Below are 20434 nucleotides of genomic sequence, written 5' to 3'. Positions count from 1 at the left end.
AACTTCTAACAGCTGAGTGCTATATTTAACAATATTAAGTAATGAATTCATTTTTATTATAATCCCATTTTAAATTGTAATATTTGCACGCATATGAAACCCTTTTTGTTTTTTTTTTTCAATTGCAAGGCAATGCTTTTAAAACTTGCACAAATCACTTTTTTATTACCATTAATTTAATGTTTAATTGTTTGTTGCAGAAATGGAGACACGAGAATGAAATTCATAAAAGTTTTAGCTTTACTTATTTTGATTAATAATTTTATAATTACGTATGTACCATGTAAATTATAAAATAGTTAAAATATATTTTTATAATATTTTAGTAGCAACGAAGCCACATATATAGTAATAAAATCGTTAAATAACTGAAAAATAAATCATATAAAAAAGTTGAAAGCCAATATACCAGTTAATTAAACAAATAATCAAGGAAAAAATTTACAAAAAAAAAAACTTTGATTTTTTAATTTTATTAAATTAAAATTTATTAAATTTAATTTTAAATTATATTTTAATATTCTCTAACTAATATATTTAAAAAAAATATATTTTTTTCACAGGTGTTTCAAAAATAATCTCAAACATGACCTATATTTGCACTATTTCAAATGGAGGCAGTAAAATTCAAATATAACGGTTACAAAATTCAAATGGGGATTTGTAACGGCTAAGTTCCATTTGGCCATTAGTCATCGCCTCACGTTCCAGAACAAACCCAAATCCAGTGGCTCCCGTTGTTTTTTAATTTTTAATTTTTTATAGACCCCTAAAAGTAATTTAATTTATAGAAAAATATGTATTAATTAAAAAAATAATATATTTAATATAAATTTCACTTCATATAAAAATATATTTTATAACTGTTAAATTAAATATTTATATTAAAATTTATATAAAATTAATTAAATATGTATAATAAATTTATGAATTTAAATACAAATAATTGATCTACTGATTATTAATCTCATTTTTTAAGGGAGGGAAAAAGTTTTAGAAATTATAATTTTTACACATAAATAATATTTTTTAAAAAGTTTACTGTTATAAAATTAAAAATTATACCTATAAAATTTAGTGTATAAAAAAATATTATTTGCCCCTTCAATATTTATACTTTTATTTTGGCCTTTATAATGATATTTAAATTTTAGTGTTTGTATTTTATTAAAATTTCATTTAATTTCTTTCTAATATTTATTTTTAGCCTTCAAATATTAATTTTTAGTCCTGTTCACCTCATACGGAATGGAACGTATGGTAACTGCGACTAAAGAGGAATGCAAAGCAAATTACGCTAGGGATTTTTGAGTAATTAAGGCCTTGTTTGATTGGAGTAAGTAAATTAAAGAAGTAAAACTTCCTAAAAAGTATAAAAGTAGAGTACTCTACATTTTTTTTTTGCAAGATAAGTAATTTATTTGGATAAAGTTTAATGACTTCACTTTCTTAATTAAGTATAATAAATTCACTAATTTTTCTTTTAATTTATTACCCTTTAAATTACTTTATAAGTATTATTATTTTTTATAATTTAAAAATAAATTACTTCTTGAGAAAATAATTTATACATTAAATATATTTATATTATACTTCTCAAAAAGTAAATTTTTATAAGTGTAATTTTTTAAAAATAGACATACCAGAAAGTAAAGTAAAGTATTCTGGAGCAAACAAGCCTAAGTTAAGCTGGAAGAAGAAGAAGAAGAAAAGAACGGTATGTTTCACGTGTAAAATAAAATTAACATTTTCCTTCTTATCGGCCAATAGTTTTTGCTCTGTTTATGTACGTTACGTGTTTAATTTAATCTTCTTTTATACTTGTCAAAAAAGAAACTATTCTTTGAGCCCACCGCATCATTATTACTCTACACTATCTTATTACGTTGCTCTCATGGTCCCATTTTATATTCATACCCTCTTTTATTTATAAACCCTTCTTTCTATATGCTTAATTATCCGTATCCATATTCCTCCCTCATATCTCTTCTTCTTCTTCTTCTTCTTCTTCTTCTTCTTCTTCTTCTCTCTGGGTTTTCTTGTAGCAATTCTTGATTTCATTATTTTCTTGATATTATATCAAACAAAAACATGAGACGAAACTGCAACCTTGAACTCCGCCTCGTTCCCAACTTCAATCCCGACCACCTCCACCACCAACCAATATTGTAATAAGTTCTCTTAATTTCTCTCTTGATAGGTGTAGCTTTAACGTGTTTAAAAAGTGAATGTATATGTGATGTTTTGAGTCGATAAATTATTATGGTTTAACTAATAGCGAACTAACTATCTTTAATTCTGATGGATTTTGATGATGATGATGATGTTTTGAAGGGAGGAAAAGGAGAGTAGCAGTGATGATCAAAGGCAACAGCTGACTATTTTCTACAATGGTAACGTCTGCGTATGTAATGTTACAGAGCTTCAAGTAAGTGTCTGCTACTCTCTTATTCTTTCTCTTTTATGGGTTTGGAATTGGATCTCATACATAGTATAGCAACGAGTAGGATACACTCGAAAATCATCATACTTGAATATAAACTCGATTAATATTCTCAAAACTCAAATTCGTCCCAAACTCGATTAAAATTTATTCTCAATTATTCCAACCTGTTCTAAATTTGATTATTATTATTCGGTAAATAGTAGAACCCTTTTAATTTTATAAATTTTAATTAATAATCTATAAAAAAAATATTTTTACTAATAATTTATATTTTAAATTTTTAATAATTTCATAAAATATTTTAATTTTATTTTATATAAAATAAAATATATAAAAATTTATAAATATTATTATAGAAAACATATATTTTATATTTAATTAAATATTTATATAAACTAATTCGAGTAATGAATATCCAATATGTAAAATCTGAATTCAATTCAAACTTGTCACAAGTATTAAATTTTAAACTCGAACCCGTCCCAAACTCAATTATATATTATCCAAACATGTCTTGTTAGAGTTTAGTTGAATTAAATACTCACAAAAACTCAATCCTTTACTATCCCTACTTATACCTGCATATATGAAAGTAGGCAAATTCCTCAATGTTTAGATTTGATGCCTTCGCTGGTTTCAAATTCAATGTAAGGATCTGAAATTATAGATTTATAGATTAGAAAACGCTTTGCTCATCAACAAACTTATTAATAATTTTATTTTACCCAACAAAAAATTTGTTTGATATTCATCCATAGACGACTCTTAAATACATATGCTCATTTCCTACTTATAATGTATAGTATAGAATTAATGACTTATATGTTCTATAATTATATAGAAACAAAATAATAAAATAAAGCTCTAAATGAATTCAAAATTAAGTTTAGGAAAAAAAAAACTTTTTAATTAAAGTAAAATAAATTATATTTTAGAAAAAAATTAAAATATCATTTTCTTTTTCTTAATAATAAAATATGAAAATAATTATTTATTATTAAATAATTTTTCTCATCATGTTTTTTAATTTTTATTAAAATATTTTAATTTCAAATAATAAATAATTTTAATATTTAAAAATACTATTTTATTATTAAAATAAGAATCTTCAAAATTGGTGAATGTGCTTAAACTTGTTAAAATAAGAATGGTGGGACCCACGCCAGCAAGATTGTTTGCCTGTTTATCGGTGAAGGACACTGTAAGTGGATGGAACTTTTCAGAAATTGAATGCAATGCGCGTGTTTCACCTCGTCTCTGTAGTCCATCATATATTAATGTTCTTTTTATATATATATATATAAGATTTAAATTAATTTAATAATAATAATAATTAATTAATTAATTGCACATTAAAAATTAGTGTGCATTTTGTTTTTTCTTTAATTTTATTTCTCCACTAATAATTAAATTGAAATCACTGAAATCAATTTGATTATATAAATATATTAACTTAATTATATAAATATTTATATATAATTAAAATTTTAATATATATATATAATTATTAATTAATAAAACTTAATATTATACTTTAATTATTTATATTTTCAGATATAAAAAAAATTAATAATTAACTCAAGTATTCTTGTAATTAATTAAAATAGAGAAATATAATAAGAAAGAAGTAAATACATTCGGATAATAATAAATAAGGATAAAATTAAAAAAATTAATATTTTTTGAATTTTTTGGAAGGTAAATAAAATAAGATAAAAAAATAAAATATCACTTTAAATAGGAAGAGGGATTAGCAATTAACTTGAATTCCTGTACAATTTTTGTAATAGCAATTATATTAAATTATTTTAAAAATCAAAGCTCGAATAGAATTAAACTGAATTAAAATAAGTTTAATATAGTTTTAATTTTTATACGACACAAAAATTAAAGTTGCATAATACCTAATTAGAAACTTAAATGATTTTAATGATAATTATTGAACTATATAACTGGATTATATAATAAGGATAATAAATCTCATAACAAGCAAGATATGAATTCGAGGCCAAAAAGAATCATTTAATTAAAGTAACAAAATTAATTATTGTTGTTTGTATTACAGGCTAGAGCAATTCTATTGCTAGCAAGAGGAGAAATGGAAGAAAAAATGAGAAGCCCAATGGGAACCCCAACGGGGTCAGAAATAGCTTCTCCAACTCTGCCATCTCAGGTGTGTAGCCCTACAGCAGCTGGTCTTTCCATGAAGAGATCAATCCAACGCTTCCTCCAGAAGAGGAAGCATAGGGTCCAAACAACTTCTCCTTACAATCATTAATTAATTATATTTATTAACCTTAATTAACATGCATGGGCTTTTCATAATCATATATATTACCGAGAAAGAAAAATTTCTTAGCATAGGGATCGATCAATTCATGTTAATTAAGGAAACCCTTCTGATGAATGGTTGTATGCTATGAGGCTTGTAAATAATGAGCAGTGTGGCTTAATTAGTGTTCCTTAGAATTATACATAAAATATTTGAGTTGTTTATTATATCATTGTGCATAAAATATTTTATATCAATTCATAAATCATAAATTATTTTAAATTAAATATTAATTTTTTAAAGAATAATTTTATTTCTTTATTTTTAAAATCAAAATTTAAATTAATTGAATATATAAATGGATGAAATTAGGTCATTACGTTAATTTAAATTCTATTAGTTTTCACGTAAAATAAAATGAATTTGATATTATTTGAATTTTAAATTTAAATTAAATTAATTAACAAAAATAAATGAGCAGAAATGATGCGAACTGCCACATGAAATTTAAGCAAAGGAAGAAAATGTTTGCTGTGGCTTTGGAGAAATGATGAAAACAAGTAAAATAAAATCAGTGTCGTGCAGGACGGAGTATTAAAAAAATTATTTTTTTATATGAATCAGAGAATGTTAAAAAGTAATTTAAAATTAAATTTAATAAATTTAAATTATAAAAATAATAAAATAATTTTTATAAATTATTTTTTATAATATTTAAATAATATTTTTATTTAAAAAAATAATTTTTATTCTTTAAATATAATATCAAACAAACACTAAGGGGCTGTTTGGATTAACTGTTGAATACAACTGATAATAGTGATAGTTATATCATTGATAGTGATAATCGATAGCGATGATAGTGATTTTTTTATATTAAGTGTTTGGTAAAATTATATTTAGTATTCTTTGTTAATATGTGAAATGACTAATAAGGGTATATATCATATAATTTATTTTATTATTTAAATAAATATAAAATTATAAATTTATTACATTATATTATTTATTTTATTATTAAATTAAATATATAATTATTAAATTAATATATTATATTATTTAAATAAATATATAATTATTAATCTTTTATATTATATCATTTATTTTATTATTGAAATAAGAAAATAATTATTTTTTTAAGATAATTAAATAATTTTAAAAATATAGATAAAATAATAAAATAGAAAAATTTATAATTAATTTTAAGTTTTTGGATATAAATAAATATTTTATATTTTATGTTATTAATAAAAAATATTTTAATAAAGTTGAAATACGTTAATTAAAATATTAAAATTACAAATAAAAAAATAAAAATATTAATAATATTAATTTTTAAGTTAAATAAAAAAGGATAATATGGTCAAAATAAAAAATAAAATCAGATCAGCTATCAGCTGATCTGAAACAGCTCTAAAAATAGAGCTGATACAAACTGCAGATGATGGGTATCATATCAGTTGCCCATCAGCTATCAGCTCTATTTTTTTTAGCTTACCAAACACTACAATTTACCTGTTTGGGTATCTATCAGCTATCAACTGCACCCAACAAATAAACCAAACACCCCTTAAATATGATTTAATGCAGCTCCACCGAAACATATTAATAATAATTCTTATCTTAAGATATCCACACTACCGTTAATGCAGACTGGGGAATTTCCCAATGTGAAACATGCTAATATTGTTTAAAATTATTGCTATAATAATTAAAAAATAATTAAATTACTTAAATTATAATAAAATATTTTTTATTTAATAAAATTAAAAAAATTAATTTTTCTTAATTTTCTTAAAATAATAAATAATTATAAATAAAAATAATTTAAAAAAAATAAAAAATAAAAATATATTTTATAATTAAACTCAACTAATCTAATCATCCGTAAAAATATTATATTATTATTAATATTATCCAAAACGTATATCTCAATATAAATAATAAAAAAATCATTTATTAATTTATCAAATCGTTGCATGCTAATTTATCTTTTAATATTAATTCTTGAAAAGTTATAGTAAAATTTTAAAAATATATAAAATTTTAATTATATCATATTTTTTGTCTTAATTAATTTTAAAATTTATAAAAAAAATAAAGATTTAATAATTAAATTTATAATGATCGATATACATAAATATGTATAATATATATATATATATATATATATATATATATATATATATATATATATATATATATATAAAGGATCAATTATTGACCCTTTTTTCTCAACCACATCCACCATTGAATATAATTTATGAACAATCCATTTTAAGTTTTAAAAGATGTGATGAATGTACTTGGTTACTTCGTTTCAAACTGAAATTATTAATTAAAAATTAAATAAATAATAATATTAGTCATTAATTGAATTAAAATAAGAATTGAATTGAAAATTTTTAATTTAATTCAATTTAATTTATTAATTTGGATTATTTTATTGAAACTTTTTAATTTTTATATATTTATTTTTTTATCTTATTATAAATTTCATAAATTATATATTGTATTTCATAGAAGTCCATAAAATAATAAAAAATGCTTATAAATTGAAAAAAATTGATCAATTTATTTTTTTCCAAATTTTTAATGAAAATAATCAAATTAAAAATCAAATTTACTAAAAAATATTAATCAAATGGAATTAAATTGAATGAATCTTTTGAGATTTCAAAGTACAAAACAGCTAGCTAGTGTGGCTCGAGGCTTTACAATTGAAGCAGATAAAATTATAAAATTTTAAATTTAGATTTCAATTGAAGCAGATAAATTAAAATTATTTTATATATTATTTTTCGTTCACCTTATATTTGATTTGAAAAATATTAATTAATTATTTATTTTTATTTCCTCATACCAAGTATGAATGTGTAGAAAAATATTTGACGCATGAAGCAAAGCATTGATGAAGCTGAAGAATTATTCAATTTAGGTCGAATATATAAATTCTTTCCATACTTTTGACTAAAAAGAATTTTTTATTAATACTTTAAAATATAAGTTTTAATATTGTTAATTTCTGCTGACTTGAAGTGTATCATAAATAAAAACTATATTTTTATTAACATTATTAATTTTGTTAATTTATTTTTAATATTTCTTATTATTTCATTATAATTGAAAAGCTGCGTAGCATAACTAAAGTATTTATTTTTAAAATGATGATAAAATAAAGTTAAAAATAATATTTTTATTAAAAATTAAATCACAAGCTTATAAGTTTAAAAACATGAAATCATATGATATTTTTTTATTATTTTTTACTTTTACTTCTATACTTATTAAATATAAATCTATTTAGTACATAAGTGAAATGAAACTGCTATTATTATATAATATCTAATAATGTTTTCTCTTCCCTCTCCATAGGTACTCTCTGGCTGTGCCCTTTTGTTCATTATACGAGTGATAATGGGACCGTCGCACCTTAATGTCAAAACAAAGATATTTATGATATACAGGATCCTCTTGAAGAGGCAAGTGTAGAGCATACGTATCTCTGATTATAAGAGTATGATACATATTCAAAGGTTTTCGGAGAGAAGGAGAAAAGTTTAGAAAGCCATAGAAGAGAACTTCAGATAATATTATTGAAAAGAAAACTGAGTCTGATTACAACTGAAGAGAGCAACTCCTTATATAGGCGAGGAGGCTCTTAACATTACAGGCAACCGGTTAGAAACTGGCTACCGACACTCTTAAAGCAACATAAAGAAAAGCAAAATAAAGACAGATACATTATTACATTATTGACTGTCAAACTTTAACTTTTATCATGGAGTGGTAGACAGATTAAGGGTGTCAAAGTCAGAGTCATCAGAGTCGATTCCAAAAAAGTCCTTTGGCCACTGTCGGTGTACAGGAGATGGTGGGTCAGCACTCTGAATGGCATCCCGTGACTCTATGTCCATTGGATCCTGGGAATCTTGCCACATGGGATGGGTCCAGTCAATGGGCTCATCAGTGAGAGACCGGATGGGACCAAGTGATGTACAATTCACATGGCATCAGTTTAAAGGATGCGGTGTCCAATGCTGGGAATCTTTAGTGGTGGCGGGTTTAAAGCCACTTCTTTTAATTTTTTGATTGCACATGTCTATTCTTCCCTCCATGGTGGGGAATCCTTTTTAAGCATCTTTGACAACTGGCAAGTGTGGGCGGCCACATGAGGGATAAACTTCCTGATGTAATTGATAATACCAAGGAACTGTTGTATTTGTTTTACTGTCAAGTCCTTATCAGGAAACTTCAGTAATTCTTCTGCAATGTGAGGTCCCGGTTGGTATTTTCCATTCTTGAATCTCATTCCAAGGAAGTCGATGTCAGTTTGGGCCAGTGAGCTCTTCTTTTCTGATAGCATAATTCCATAAGATTCCACCAATTGTTGGAATGTGGAGAGGAGTGTCCTATGGGTCGTAACATCTTTGGAGAAGAGAAGGATATCGTCTATATAAATAAGAGCACTATGTAGTATGGGCTCGAATATCCTTGTCATGGCCTTTTAGAAAACTGATGGGGCCGTCTTAAGGCCGAATGGAAGGACTGTCCATTGGTATTGGGCCGTAGGAATGCAGAAAGCAGTCTTGGGCCTATCAGAGGGGTTAATACCCAATTGCCAAAAACCGGCTTTAAGGTCAAACTTGGAGAAAATATAGGCTTCGTGTAGTTGAGTGAACAAGGCTTCAGGCTTTGGTAATGGGAACTTGTCATCTTGGAGGAAATGATTCAGAGGCTTATAATCTATGACAAGCCTTTTCTTCCCTCTTAGTAGTTCCGATCTTTTTTCAACATAAATGGCCTGGCAGGCCCATTGGGAGGAAGTGGGTTCTATGAGGCCTTGTTGGAGAAGCTGTCTGCACTTTTCTTGGGCTAGAGCCAAGTCTGTAGGATTCATTCCCGGGTGTGATGCCTTTGTCGGATTGATATCTTCATTGAGTTTGAATGGAAGACTGACAAAGAATTCTGGGTTTTTCCATAGGGGGTGGTGATGGTAAAAATGTGCATGGGATTCAGCACAGGACCTTAAGAGGAGCTCCTTGTGCTCTTGGAATTCAGCTGAGGCATCAGCCAGAGAATATAACCTTGGGACATAAGTAAATGGCTGAAAATTCCTCTTATATTTCAATCCTGTGGGGAGGATCTTTAAATGCTTCGCCTGTTGATACAAGTCAAAGCCTATCAGCAAATCCTTGTCAGGAAGATCCGACCCGATGACCTTAGTCCAAAGGATACAAGTGGGGAAGAACTGGATTCCAATTGGGTGCTTAGTGATAAGGCTAGTTTTGAAAATATTTCTATCTGCAGCCTTAAAGTATTCTTCATGAGGACCCAGATTCGAGGTAAGATGGCTGGGTTCATCATGCTTTTGTGAGCCCCGGTATCCAGGAAGCCAATGACACTAATGGGCCGTTCATACTTACTGGGAAGAATATGAATCGGGACTAAAGGAATTGGAATAGTGTCTAGGCCATAAGTGGATTGGGAAGATTGGATATGTTGGGCCAGGTAAGACGGGTAATGGGCTTCAGTATCTGAACTGGATTCTTCTGAAGTGATTGAGTAATCTTCTTCTGTTCCAGTGTCTACTCCAAGGGCAAAGACTGTATCTCCATCGGGCTCATCCTGTTTAGAGAACAAGGATTCGACATCATCATGCTCCAGGGAGATGTGAGAAGCCTGTTGTATGTGTTGTAATAGCTTAACTGCCTTATTGGGGTTCTTAGGGCAGTTCTTGGCATAGTGACCTCGGTTGCCACAGATATAGCATCTGTCAGATTTCTTCGTACCCGTTCTTTTCTTTTGAAAGTATCTTACTGACTTTCTTCCTTTCTTTTGCTTGAAAGGGGGTTTGAATCCAGAGGGATGCTTTTTGTGATGTGCTTTCTTCTTTGGTTTGCATTCACAGTTCTTTTCCTTGCATTTAATGGCAAGGTGAGACTTCTGGCATACATTCTTCAAAGCTTTGCTGTTGTCAATGATATCTTTGAACAACTTCTGTTGTTCACACATTTTGTCAAGACAGGCCAGAGTCATTTGATGAATTTCCCCTATAGTGATAGCATTCATTGCTCTTCTAGTAGCAGCAATACTTCTGTGGAGTTCTGGTTGTAATGCTTCCGGTAATGAGGCAATGTAGGTATGCCTGAGGTTGACATCATTATAACCATTAAGCAGATAATAGCGTTGAGTCATGCGCTGGTAGTGTTTCTCAATGTCTGATCTTTTTAAAGAATAGCAGCGCATATCAAAAAACTCTTGTCTTAACTGCTTGCTGTATAAAGATGTATCTCCGAGAAACTCAGCAAAGAGAGCGTTGATTGCTTGTAAGGGAGTCAGGTGGCAAAATTGGGCCTTCTGATATTCTCCAATGGAGGAAAACCAATCTTGCAATGTGCCAACAGTTTGAGAGATGAATTCTCTGAGTATAGTGTGGGAGTCAGCACCTTCCCGAAGCATTTGAACATCAAGCCAAGCTTTGAATTCTGCAAGGCGATCTCTCCACCTTGATGGGGGAACATCATCTAAGGTGAACCATGGGCATGAACTGGGCCTGGGCTGTTGTGGAGCGCCTGGTAGTCCAAAATCTAGAATTGGTTCATCATCAGAGATTTCAACATGGGGGTCTTGAGGAGGCCCTGTAGGGCCTGTAGTGCCACTGGTAGAATCTGTGGTTGGTGAAGGACCTGTTTGGGAGGCTGTTGGCTGAGGATCAGCCATGAGCAGTGTCGTGATATCCATTCGTCCGTCCTCACTATCATCAGACGAGTCATTAGAAGAATCTTCTTCTGGTTCTGGCTCAGAGGGTATGGACACCATATGCTGAGGAGGAGGATCAGGATACATTTTGTCCTTCCCTTTATCAATCTTCCTTTTTGGAGGATGGGATTCTTCTGAGGAAGATGGACTCTTTTGCCCATATCTGGCAGGTGTTGGAGTAGGTTTGAACAAAGGAGACGGGTGATATGTTGGAGGTGGTTCATATGAATAGTTAAAAGGTCCAAAAGGGGAGTAAGTAGGTTCAGGAGTAGGCAGAAAAGGATTAGGAGTTGTTTGAGCAGAGAAAGGGCCGAATGGGCTGTAAGAGACCGGAGCTTCTGTGGGCTTATGCAAGTCTGCCTCAACTTGGGCCAACTGTTTTTTCAGCCTTCTTATCTCCTGTTCCTTTTGGTTGAATTCCACACCAAATCTCCGTTGTTGGATCAAAGCCTTCAGATCTCTATCAAGCTGGATAATTCTGCTTTGTAAGTCCTTATACATATTTTGGGCAAAAGCAGTGAAGGAGTCAATCTTTTGATCAACATGCTGAGTCCTGGTGAGGACCTGGTCAATCTTGGAATCAATACGCTATAGTGCCTTATTCTGGACAACAGCATTCTTGGTTTGCCAGTTTAAAACTTCTTCAGCTTGAGTGATCGGGGTTGTCTGACCTTCACTATCAACCTTAGTTGAGTGAATGAAAGGTCTGGTGGAGATTTTAGTCTGCTGGTTGGTCTGTTGTGCTAATGGAGAAAAATCTGCTTCATAAGAGGTAGGTGAGAACATCATACAGGGTTGTACCAGAGGAAGTGCAGGAGGAGGGGAAGAAACTGGTTTAAGAGGGGGTAGTTTCTTTCCTTCCTTTCTGATGATCTCAAGGGTAAGCTCATAGATGGGAAGAGGCTTCTTCTGCTTGGTTTCTTCATGGATACCAATCCATGGGCTACTATTTGAATAGTCTCTTCTGAGAACTTGTTGTGGCTTGCAAGAGGCTCTTCTTGTTTGTTTGGTGAGCTTCCTCCAATTTTTGTCAGACAGAGGATGGTCATACTCATTTTCCCAGTAATTGTCACGACAGTCACAATCTTCGTCGCATGCTCCAGAACCTGGGAGATCCCAAGGGCAGTGACCATCTATTTTCTGAGGATAGATATAATGATTGTCTGGTGTTACTGCTCCAACGGGGTAGTTGTCTTGTTCCTTTTCTAATGGCTGGACCATCATGGTCTGGAATACAGGCAAGGATCCTGTAGAATGCCGTGGTGGCTGGAAGGAAGTTTGTAGTGTTCCATCAGGATTCCGTCTGAAGGAAGATTCTGTGATCTGGATTGGCTGAGAGGTTGAATGAAGCCTTTCGTAATTGGTTAATCAATCCTTTGGGATGAGCTGTTCAAGCTCATTTCTAGGCAGTTGCCTAGGTATCTGAACAATTATTGGGGTGGTCTCAGTATCAGCCAATACAAGCAGAGCATCATTGGAGATAGATGGCTGTGAGAGATCTACAGCATGATCCTGCAATCTGTAGATAATTTGATGGTGTAAGGTGGCCATCACCGAAGAGGTCACCTGAGCGGCGCCAGTGAGTTGAACCTGAACTTTAAGGGCAGTGCTAAGATGTGGATCTCTTAGCGAGAGATTATAGTTTGGGAAGAATGTCAACACCACACTCCCAGCATGCAAGGTGGTGAGGCAGGTTCCTATAACCGCATGTTCATACTGTAAGAACCGTGTATCAAGGAGAGACACTCTGGCTGTAACTAGAAGCCCTCGTCTCCCATGTAGACTGAGGATAAGTCGAACAGCTCCAAAGTGAAGATGAGAAAACCCTTCTTGTCTCCATCTAGGAATGAGTTGAGGAGGGATTTCTAAAGTCACATATTGTTCAGCAGATGAACTCTAGAGAGAGCATTGATCCATTCTGAAGGCCTGAACATATTCTTTTGACAAGGATCTTCTAGATGAAATGAGAGATTTGATAGATCTGGTTAAAGATTTGATAGTTTTCACTACCCAATATGGCTTGCCAAACACCTAACCCTGTTTATGAAATTCATCTCCAAACCCCTTCTCCCTCTGAGATTGTTAACCTCACCTCTTCTCTTTCTTTCTCTTCACCACTTCGAAGAACACTATTCTCCAGAATTGATAATCTTGTAGAAATATCCACTTTACCTGAAGATGCTCAGGTTGGAGAATCTCTCATTCCTCTTCTCTGTCCATACAACATTTACAGACGATCTGGATCAGATTTCAAAATTTTTTTAAAATAAAATTTAGGCGTGAAGCATGCGTATTAGAATTAAAAGACAAAAATGAAATGATTGTTACGCAGCAATATCATGTGGGCTTTTCCGGGTCGGTCCGAATGGCTAAATGTGATTCGGGTTGGGCTTTTTGTTACTTATATATATATATAAAGGTGCGCCTGTATTTCATGAACGATGCGGAAAGCTTTTGTTTTTCTCTAATAATTTTTTTGATATATTTTTTTTGTTAAATAAAAGGCCAACCAACACAACCAGCTGCATTCTTCGCCTACCATCACAGATGATGAAACCTCTACCTGTCTCAATATTGTCTCCTTGGTCCATCTCAATCACACGATCTCCAAATATGCATTTAGCTACATCTGCAACTCCATAGTGAAGGAAGTGAGAGCAGTCATACAAAATTCACACCGCATTTGAGCCAAGGATGGGTGATTCTTGGCTGGTTTATGCACAATGAAATCTTGACAGAAAGGAAAGACTGTTTCAGTATGTTCTTTTTTTTACTTTTTTTTAATTTTTTTTAGCATTCACAACACATCAAGCAAAAAGTCAAGTGAAAATTAAACTCAATTACTAAAAGTTCAATACTGACCAGTGATTCCCAAGGATTATCCATGATTGGCAAGAGTATGCCTTGATTTGGAAAAAAGAATATACAAGAAATGCAGTGGCCATTCATAGATATACTATTGATTGTCATTGCAAAGGTTCAAATTCTTCTAAGTATTATATATGTGAGACAGGCTCTCCGAGCTTTTCATTTCTCAATTTCAACGTGCGGTTGGAAGTGATGCCACCTTATAACCTGGCAACTGGGCGAGGAAGGTCCCAGTCAGTCACAATGTGGTTACGGGTAATCTCCCTTAATGAGCGGCAGCCATTTAATGCCATTGTTAGCTCGAACTCATCACGAAGCATCTGAAGTACTTTCCTAATACCAGCTTCACCTTCAGCAGCCAATGAGAATACCACAGGCCTTCCAATCTGAAATTGAGAGAATGCATCGAAAAGGCTAGTTATATTCAAAGCAATAAACATCCTGATATTAGGTTCAAAAGTTTAACTTTCGTTCCTACTTCCAAGTTGGTTTATGGAACAACTATGAGAAAACTGCTGAAGAGGATTCCAGGAACAAGATCATCATCTACCTGGAGGAAGTTAAAAGAGCACTAATTTAACCTATTTCACCAAAAGTGTTCCTACTGGTGAACTTGCATATTACTTTTATGCAATTATTCCCAGGGATTAAATAAAAAAAAAAGATAGGAATATTAATTGTTTCTTTTTATTTTCTGTATACAGGATTCTTCAGTCATTGCTTCTGAAATGTGCCATATTGGTCATCACAGTAACTATAAACTTACAAATATTCCAGATGCTCCTAGTGCCAATGCCTTGAAAACATCTGTCCCACGGCGAACTCCACCATCAAGAAAAACAGGAACACGGCCTTGTGCAGCTTTGACGACCTGAAAGTTGCACGCATCATTAAATTCATTAAATCAGATTATTACAACTTATAAATATGAAAAATTGCAGTTTCACTAGAAGCAGAGATAAAGGGGTACTCAACACAGAAAGAATTATTTGAATCCCATAATATTTGGTAAGTGGTAACAAAGAGAAAGGAAATCATAAGAGGTGAGGGTAGACAGGACGATATCCCAGTTTTGAAGGTCAACCACTGGACTATACACACATCCCACTGCCACCAAAAAGGAAAAAGAAGAGAAGTTGGAGGATGAGAAGCATGAGCTCATGTCAACACAGACATAATTGCAAATTGGAAAGAGGTGGTTATTTCAATATGGTTTGAAGAGGTACAAAGGCTTAGCACATCATTAATACATTTGAAGGAGAAAAAGGTAAAATAATGAGTAATTATTTCATGAAAAAAAAAACCTGTAAAGATGAAGAATCTTCAAAATTGGCGAATGTGCTTAAACTTGTTAAAAGTGCAATTGGGATACATTAATTTTACTAGCAACAGCACTTGTACCTCTTCCAATGCCATAATAGTTGCAGGAACATAATCAAGCTGGCGAGCTCCATGATTGGATACAATAATTCCTGCAGCTCCATTCTGTATGGCTAGCCTTGCTGCATCAATAGCAAAAAGAGAGGAAAAATTAGGAGGTGCATCAGAGGAATGGTAGGAGGCCATAAACAGAATCAGATGGAAGACAAATCTGTTACTCATTTTTTATTTATTGTTTTTTATCTTCCAGTGGGTGGGGGAAGACTAACGTAGTTAGTAGTCTTACCATCCTCTGCAGTCAGCACACCCTTCACCAGGATCGGCAATGATGTGATTGTCTGAAGCCACTTCACATCCTGTCCAAATGGCCGAGAGAAGTTTACCAAAAGATAAAGTCTGTGTCACAGTTCAAGCACAGTAAAAATCAATTAAAATTATCTTACCTTCCAGCTAAGTGTTCGGTCAATTTGGCCAGCAACATACGAAGCAAGTCCAGAGTCATCAGCCTGCAAAGCCAATCTAGCCACAATCAAGAACATCTAAACAATACACGTGTAATTGTAGCATCCTGAAATTAGTCAGCCATACCTTATCCATTTTGCCAAGATCCAACCCCTCAAAGTTCTTCAAAGTCAAAAATGGTGGCAAAGTGAATCTGCAATGAAACACATTCAAGAATCACACACTTTCTATAAAATAGCAAACTAAATTTAGTTGCTTTCCCCCTTCTTATGGTCAACAAAATTTTGTTGGAAACAAATTAATATACAAGACCAAAGTTGATCTTGATCCATTCTATTACCTAGCATGAAACTTCTGTAAAATTCATTTATTTTCTTTCATGTTTTTAAATATATTTAAATTCATGTTCACCTATTCTTGATATCAGCTTCTCTCCGGCCAAGTCTTGGAGTATCCACAGTAAGGGCAATGGCCTTGAATCCAGCCCTCTCAGCTCTTCTCACAAGCTGAGCAACCACATTCCTGTCTTTGCACATCTAAATGATGAGGGAAAAAGGGAAATGATTGAGGAGAACTCTTACGGATAAAAATCAATTACAAACTATTTGGACCCTTAAAAAATCGCAAATTTAGGACTTCCTAAAAGTCAGCAAGACCCCAAAATGCATACAATGCACTGAGGGGGAAAGAATAGTGCTTTTCTCTATTACTGTATCTCCAGAAAATTCATAAGCAAAACAATTAATTTATAACAAAATATAGGGAACATTTTCGTGAAGGTCCCTGGCTATGTTATGGACTGCAAATAATTATGATATGCTAAATAAAATATAATTGAATAACATAACTCTGCATATAATCTTAGTGAAACAAATAATTAATGCTCAAGATGAAAAATAACAACAGCAACAGACAAGAAACAGGAAAATGATTTGAACTCACATAAAGCTGGAAAAATCGAATGCCAGGCCCTGTTGATGCAACCTCCTCTACACTGGAAGTAGCCCATGAAGATAGTGTCTAAGACAAGGCAGAGTAAAATGTTTAGTGCAATTACATTTATAAACCTAAACCAAGCAGGCTCCTCTAGTTTGCTAATGAAAGGCAATATTATAAACAAACTCCTATTCTTTTAAGATACAGTTTCAAATTTACATAAGATCAAGTAAAAAATCGAACCATAATTGTTCCAGCTGCTGAAGCTGCCCTCGCTGTTGCATACTCTCCTGCATTGGAATATAATATCTGGTTAGAAGTAACTCTTTATCCCTCTCCATTATAACAGCAGAAAGAAGGAAGGGAGCATTACTCAAAGAAATTGGCTTTCAACAGAGCAACAACATGACATTTAAATGATCAGTTGTTGTAAGAGTATTTTAATGTATCCTTGAAAATGCCAGTATAAGAGCTGTAATACATATGGGTTGTCAATACATCAAAAGGTAGCATTCATGTAAAATTACTAAAGGATTTTCCTTTTATTTCTAGTTGCTTAATAATTATTCCAAAAGCCATCAGAAGGAATGGGAACCTACTAGCAAGGATAATTGACTTCCGCTGAGCAGTAGAATTACCTAGGGCAGCTAATATGGAGCATATGATACTTACATTAGCTCCACTTTCCTTTGATGTTTTAATAATTGTGACCCACGGCATGCCATTTAACTTCACAAATATTAACTTCCATGAAGAATGGAATCTTGTTCAAGGATTGTGGTGATTGGTAATTGAAATTTTGATTAGGAAAAAAAAGTAAAAATAAAAGAGAAATGGTGAATATAGATGACAAGAACTGTCCTTTCAAGAATCTCTTATTAAAGAAATTGAGAAAATGCAAATGTAAGCTTCAGAAAGGAGATCTTCCGCAGCATGTGACATGGAGCTTTGTGAATTGTGACCTCACCTGCAAAAGAGTACAAAATCTCTCTATGCACAACTATTGAATTATATATATAAGCATATTCAATCATGCTCACGTCCTGTAAGTGCAAATATGTGTGTAGACACCCAAGTTCAAGTACACATGAAATAAGGTCATAAGTATGCATTTATATACACATATCTTTATCTTCTTAGTTCTCACCCTGAAGAGAAAATTCAGTCATGTTCATGTGAACAAGACAGGGGTATTTACCTTCTGGGTGAGCCATTTTCTGCATGGCTGTTGGAGCAATCATGATAGGCATTGAAATCTTGAAGCCCAAGACACTTGTAGTCGTGTCTATCTTGCTCACATCAATAAGAATGCGGGGTCGAAACCTATTTTAATGTAAAAAAAAGAAAATTAATATTAAATCTGAAATAAGAAATGAATAACAAAGCAGTTGACAGCAGAAATAGTGCTCCAAGCAAATACATGACAAGAAAAGCAATATTTCCAAGAAAGAGCATGACAGGAATGTTAATTATGGCCATGAATTATTGTATATAATAAAAAATAAAAAGAACTTCCACGATATTTCAAATGGGAATAAATGAGCTCACAAAATTCGAGAGAATGCATAGCGATTCTCCTTGAGAGTCCATTGGTCTTCTGCACCTGATGCATAGTAGTCAAAGACCATCTTTGGCAATTTCCGCCTTGCAATTTCCTCATATTCCATAACATTGGTTATCTCCTCCATCTTTTCAAATTGATTATTTGTGCCTTACCACAATATTCTGAAAAGGTTCCACACGAGGTTATCACTCATTAGAATAGTTTTAATTTCACACTTTATAGATTTCTCAAAATAATCAACACATAACATATAATAAAGGCACCTCAAAGAGTATTTGTGAATAATGAACTCTCAAGTGTATTGCAAAATGAAAAGAAAAACATAATAGTAACCTTTGAGAGCAGAAGACTAAAGGAATCATCCATGAAGAAAGTTAAGAAAAAGAATAGTAGGAATACAGTTGGCTTCCTACAAGAAGATAGAACATCTCTAAAGCAAAATTTGTTTGTGTCATTGCAGCAACACAAAGGACTGCGAACACCCAGAACTCAGAGTCCCCTGTAATTGCGCACTACTTTTGGAGGAGGGAAAGGTAGCAAATGAAATATTCAAGAATCCTCCATCAAGGAGAAAAATTCTCCTACTTGTCCTCTTTCTTGATTGAAAGGAGGCTTCATAGATTGTTTTCAATTAAAAATCTACTACAAGAATTCTATTCAAAAAATAAGAGCAGCCTGGTTGAGCTCGTGGCTTCACGGATTATACCTCATGAACATAAAAGCTTATTAATTATGTTAAACTTTATCATACACAGACAAAAGTCACAATTATATGCAATTAAATCCTACAATCGAAACAGCAGCAAAATAAAACAAAACCAGAAACCAAAAATCATAGAGTCTCTAGGGATTTCCCTTTCAAGAAACCATCAATAGATAACAAGCAATAACATGCGACTGAAACAATCACAAGAGGAATGAAGATTACAAAACCCAAACTATCAGATACCCAGATGTTAGTAAAAGCCCACGAATGAAACTACACAGCATAAGGTGAAAATCCCAGGAGGTGACAGTGAAGTGAGAATATATGTAAAAAGAATAAGAGAAGCGACTCCAGAGCGAAGCGAGAGAGGAGAGAACAGACCTTGACTAAACTCTGTCCAATAGGAGAGGGAGCAAATGGAAAGAGCAAATGAGAAAGAGTGCATATAATGCCGGAGAGCGAGACAGGAAACTCTGTAGCTCCCAAGTGATGCAATGCAAACAAACAAACATGGTATATGGAGAAATATTAAAAAAATAAGGCAGAAAGACAAAATGGTGGGATCAAACAACAAGGATGAGTCACAGAGAGCACTAAAAGGATTAGTTTTCTAATGTGGGCATTTGCAGCCAAATCTGTTTTGTGGAAATTTGAGACTTGTATGGAGAGTATTTTTGTTGGATTATCACTTCTTAGCTCATCCCCATATTTTATCTATTTTTATATGCCAAAATTTGCCCTTTTTATGAAAAATTTTTATTTTAAGGATTTTTTTATTAGAGGATATTACTATTTTGTGCTAATATTTTAATAAAATTAATTACTTAATTTTTGTCACGACCCAACCTATGAGCCGGATCGGCACTAGGACCTGGGTCAGCTCGTTGTAAGCCTAATTATTCCTCAACCCAACTCTAAGGCCCATTTGTGCCTTAATTTCAAGAATTCAACCTGACAAAGTCCGGTCATAAAATTGACCATTTAACGGGGATTTTTTGACTCGCCTGACTTGTAAATACAATATATATATAATAAATT

The 20434-nt window shown here is 32.0% G+C and overlaps 2 protein-coding genes across 5 annotated transcripts; one reads left to right on the top strand and one right to left on the bottom strand.

Moving 5' to 3' along the window:
- The first annotated feature begins 1915 nt into the window (after positions 1–1915).
- LOC110641798 (protein TIFY 5A) lies at positions 1916–4945 on the top strand. Its single transcript, XM_021793636.2, has 3 exons — positions 1916–2168; positions 2335–2428; positions 4512–4945. Exons 1-3 carry the CDS (start codon positions 2092–2094, stop codon positions 4722–4724), a joined length of 384 nt encoding a protein of 127 aa, XP_021649328.2. The 5' UTR covers positions 1916–2091; the 3' UTR covers positions 4725–4945.
- Positions 4946–13882: 8937 nt separating this feature from the next.
- Positions 13883–19943, bottom strand: LOC110646575 (glycolate oxidase 1). Of its 4 annotated transcripts, XR_009146103.1 has the most exons (13): positions 19778–19943; positions 18675–18851; positions 18325–18449; positions 17370–17416; positions 17133–17210; positions 16602–16726; positions 16317–16383; positions 16172–16234; positions 16015–16084; positions 15750–15850; positions 15115–15219; positions 14343–14734; positions 13883–14210 (listed from the first exon to the last, which is right to left on the bottom strand). XR_009146103.1 is itself a non-coding variant. In XM_021800053.2 (12 exons), exons 2-12 carry the CDS (start codon positions 18812–18814, stop codon positions 14549–14551), a joined length of 1107 nt encoding a protein of 368 aa, XP_021655745.2. In that variant the 5' UTR covers positions 18815–18851; positions 19778–19943; the 3' UTR covers positions 14300–14548. The 4 variants fall into 4 exon arrangements, 3 of the variants coding, with proteins under 3 accessions (XP_021655745.2, XP_021655746.2, XP_057996934.1); XM_021800053.2 differs by lacking the exon at positions 13883–14210 and having other exon boundaries at positions 14300–14734; XM_021800054.2 differs by lacking the exons at positions 13883–14210; positions 19778–19943 and adding an exon at positions 19619–19743 and having other exon boundaries at positions 14300–14734.
- Between the last annotated feature and the right edge of the window lie 491 nt (positions 19944–20434).

The sequence above is a fragment of the Hevea brasiliensis genome, chromosome 18, assembly GCF_030052815.1.
Source record: "Hevea brasiliensis isolate MT/VB/25A 57/8 chromosome 18, ASM3005281v1, whole genome shotgun sequence".
NCBI lineage: Eukaryota > Viridiplantae > Streptophyta > Magnoliopsida > Malpighiales > Euphorbiaceae > Hevea > Hevea brasiliensis.
Note: the sequence above shows the minus strand (reverse complement) of the source record. Positions and strands in the feature narration are given on the sequence as shown.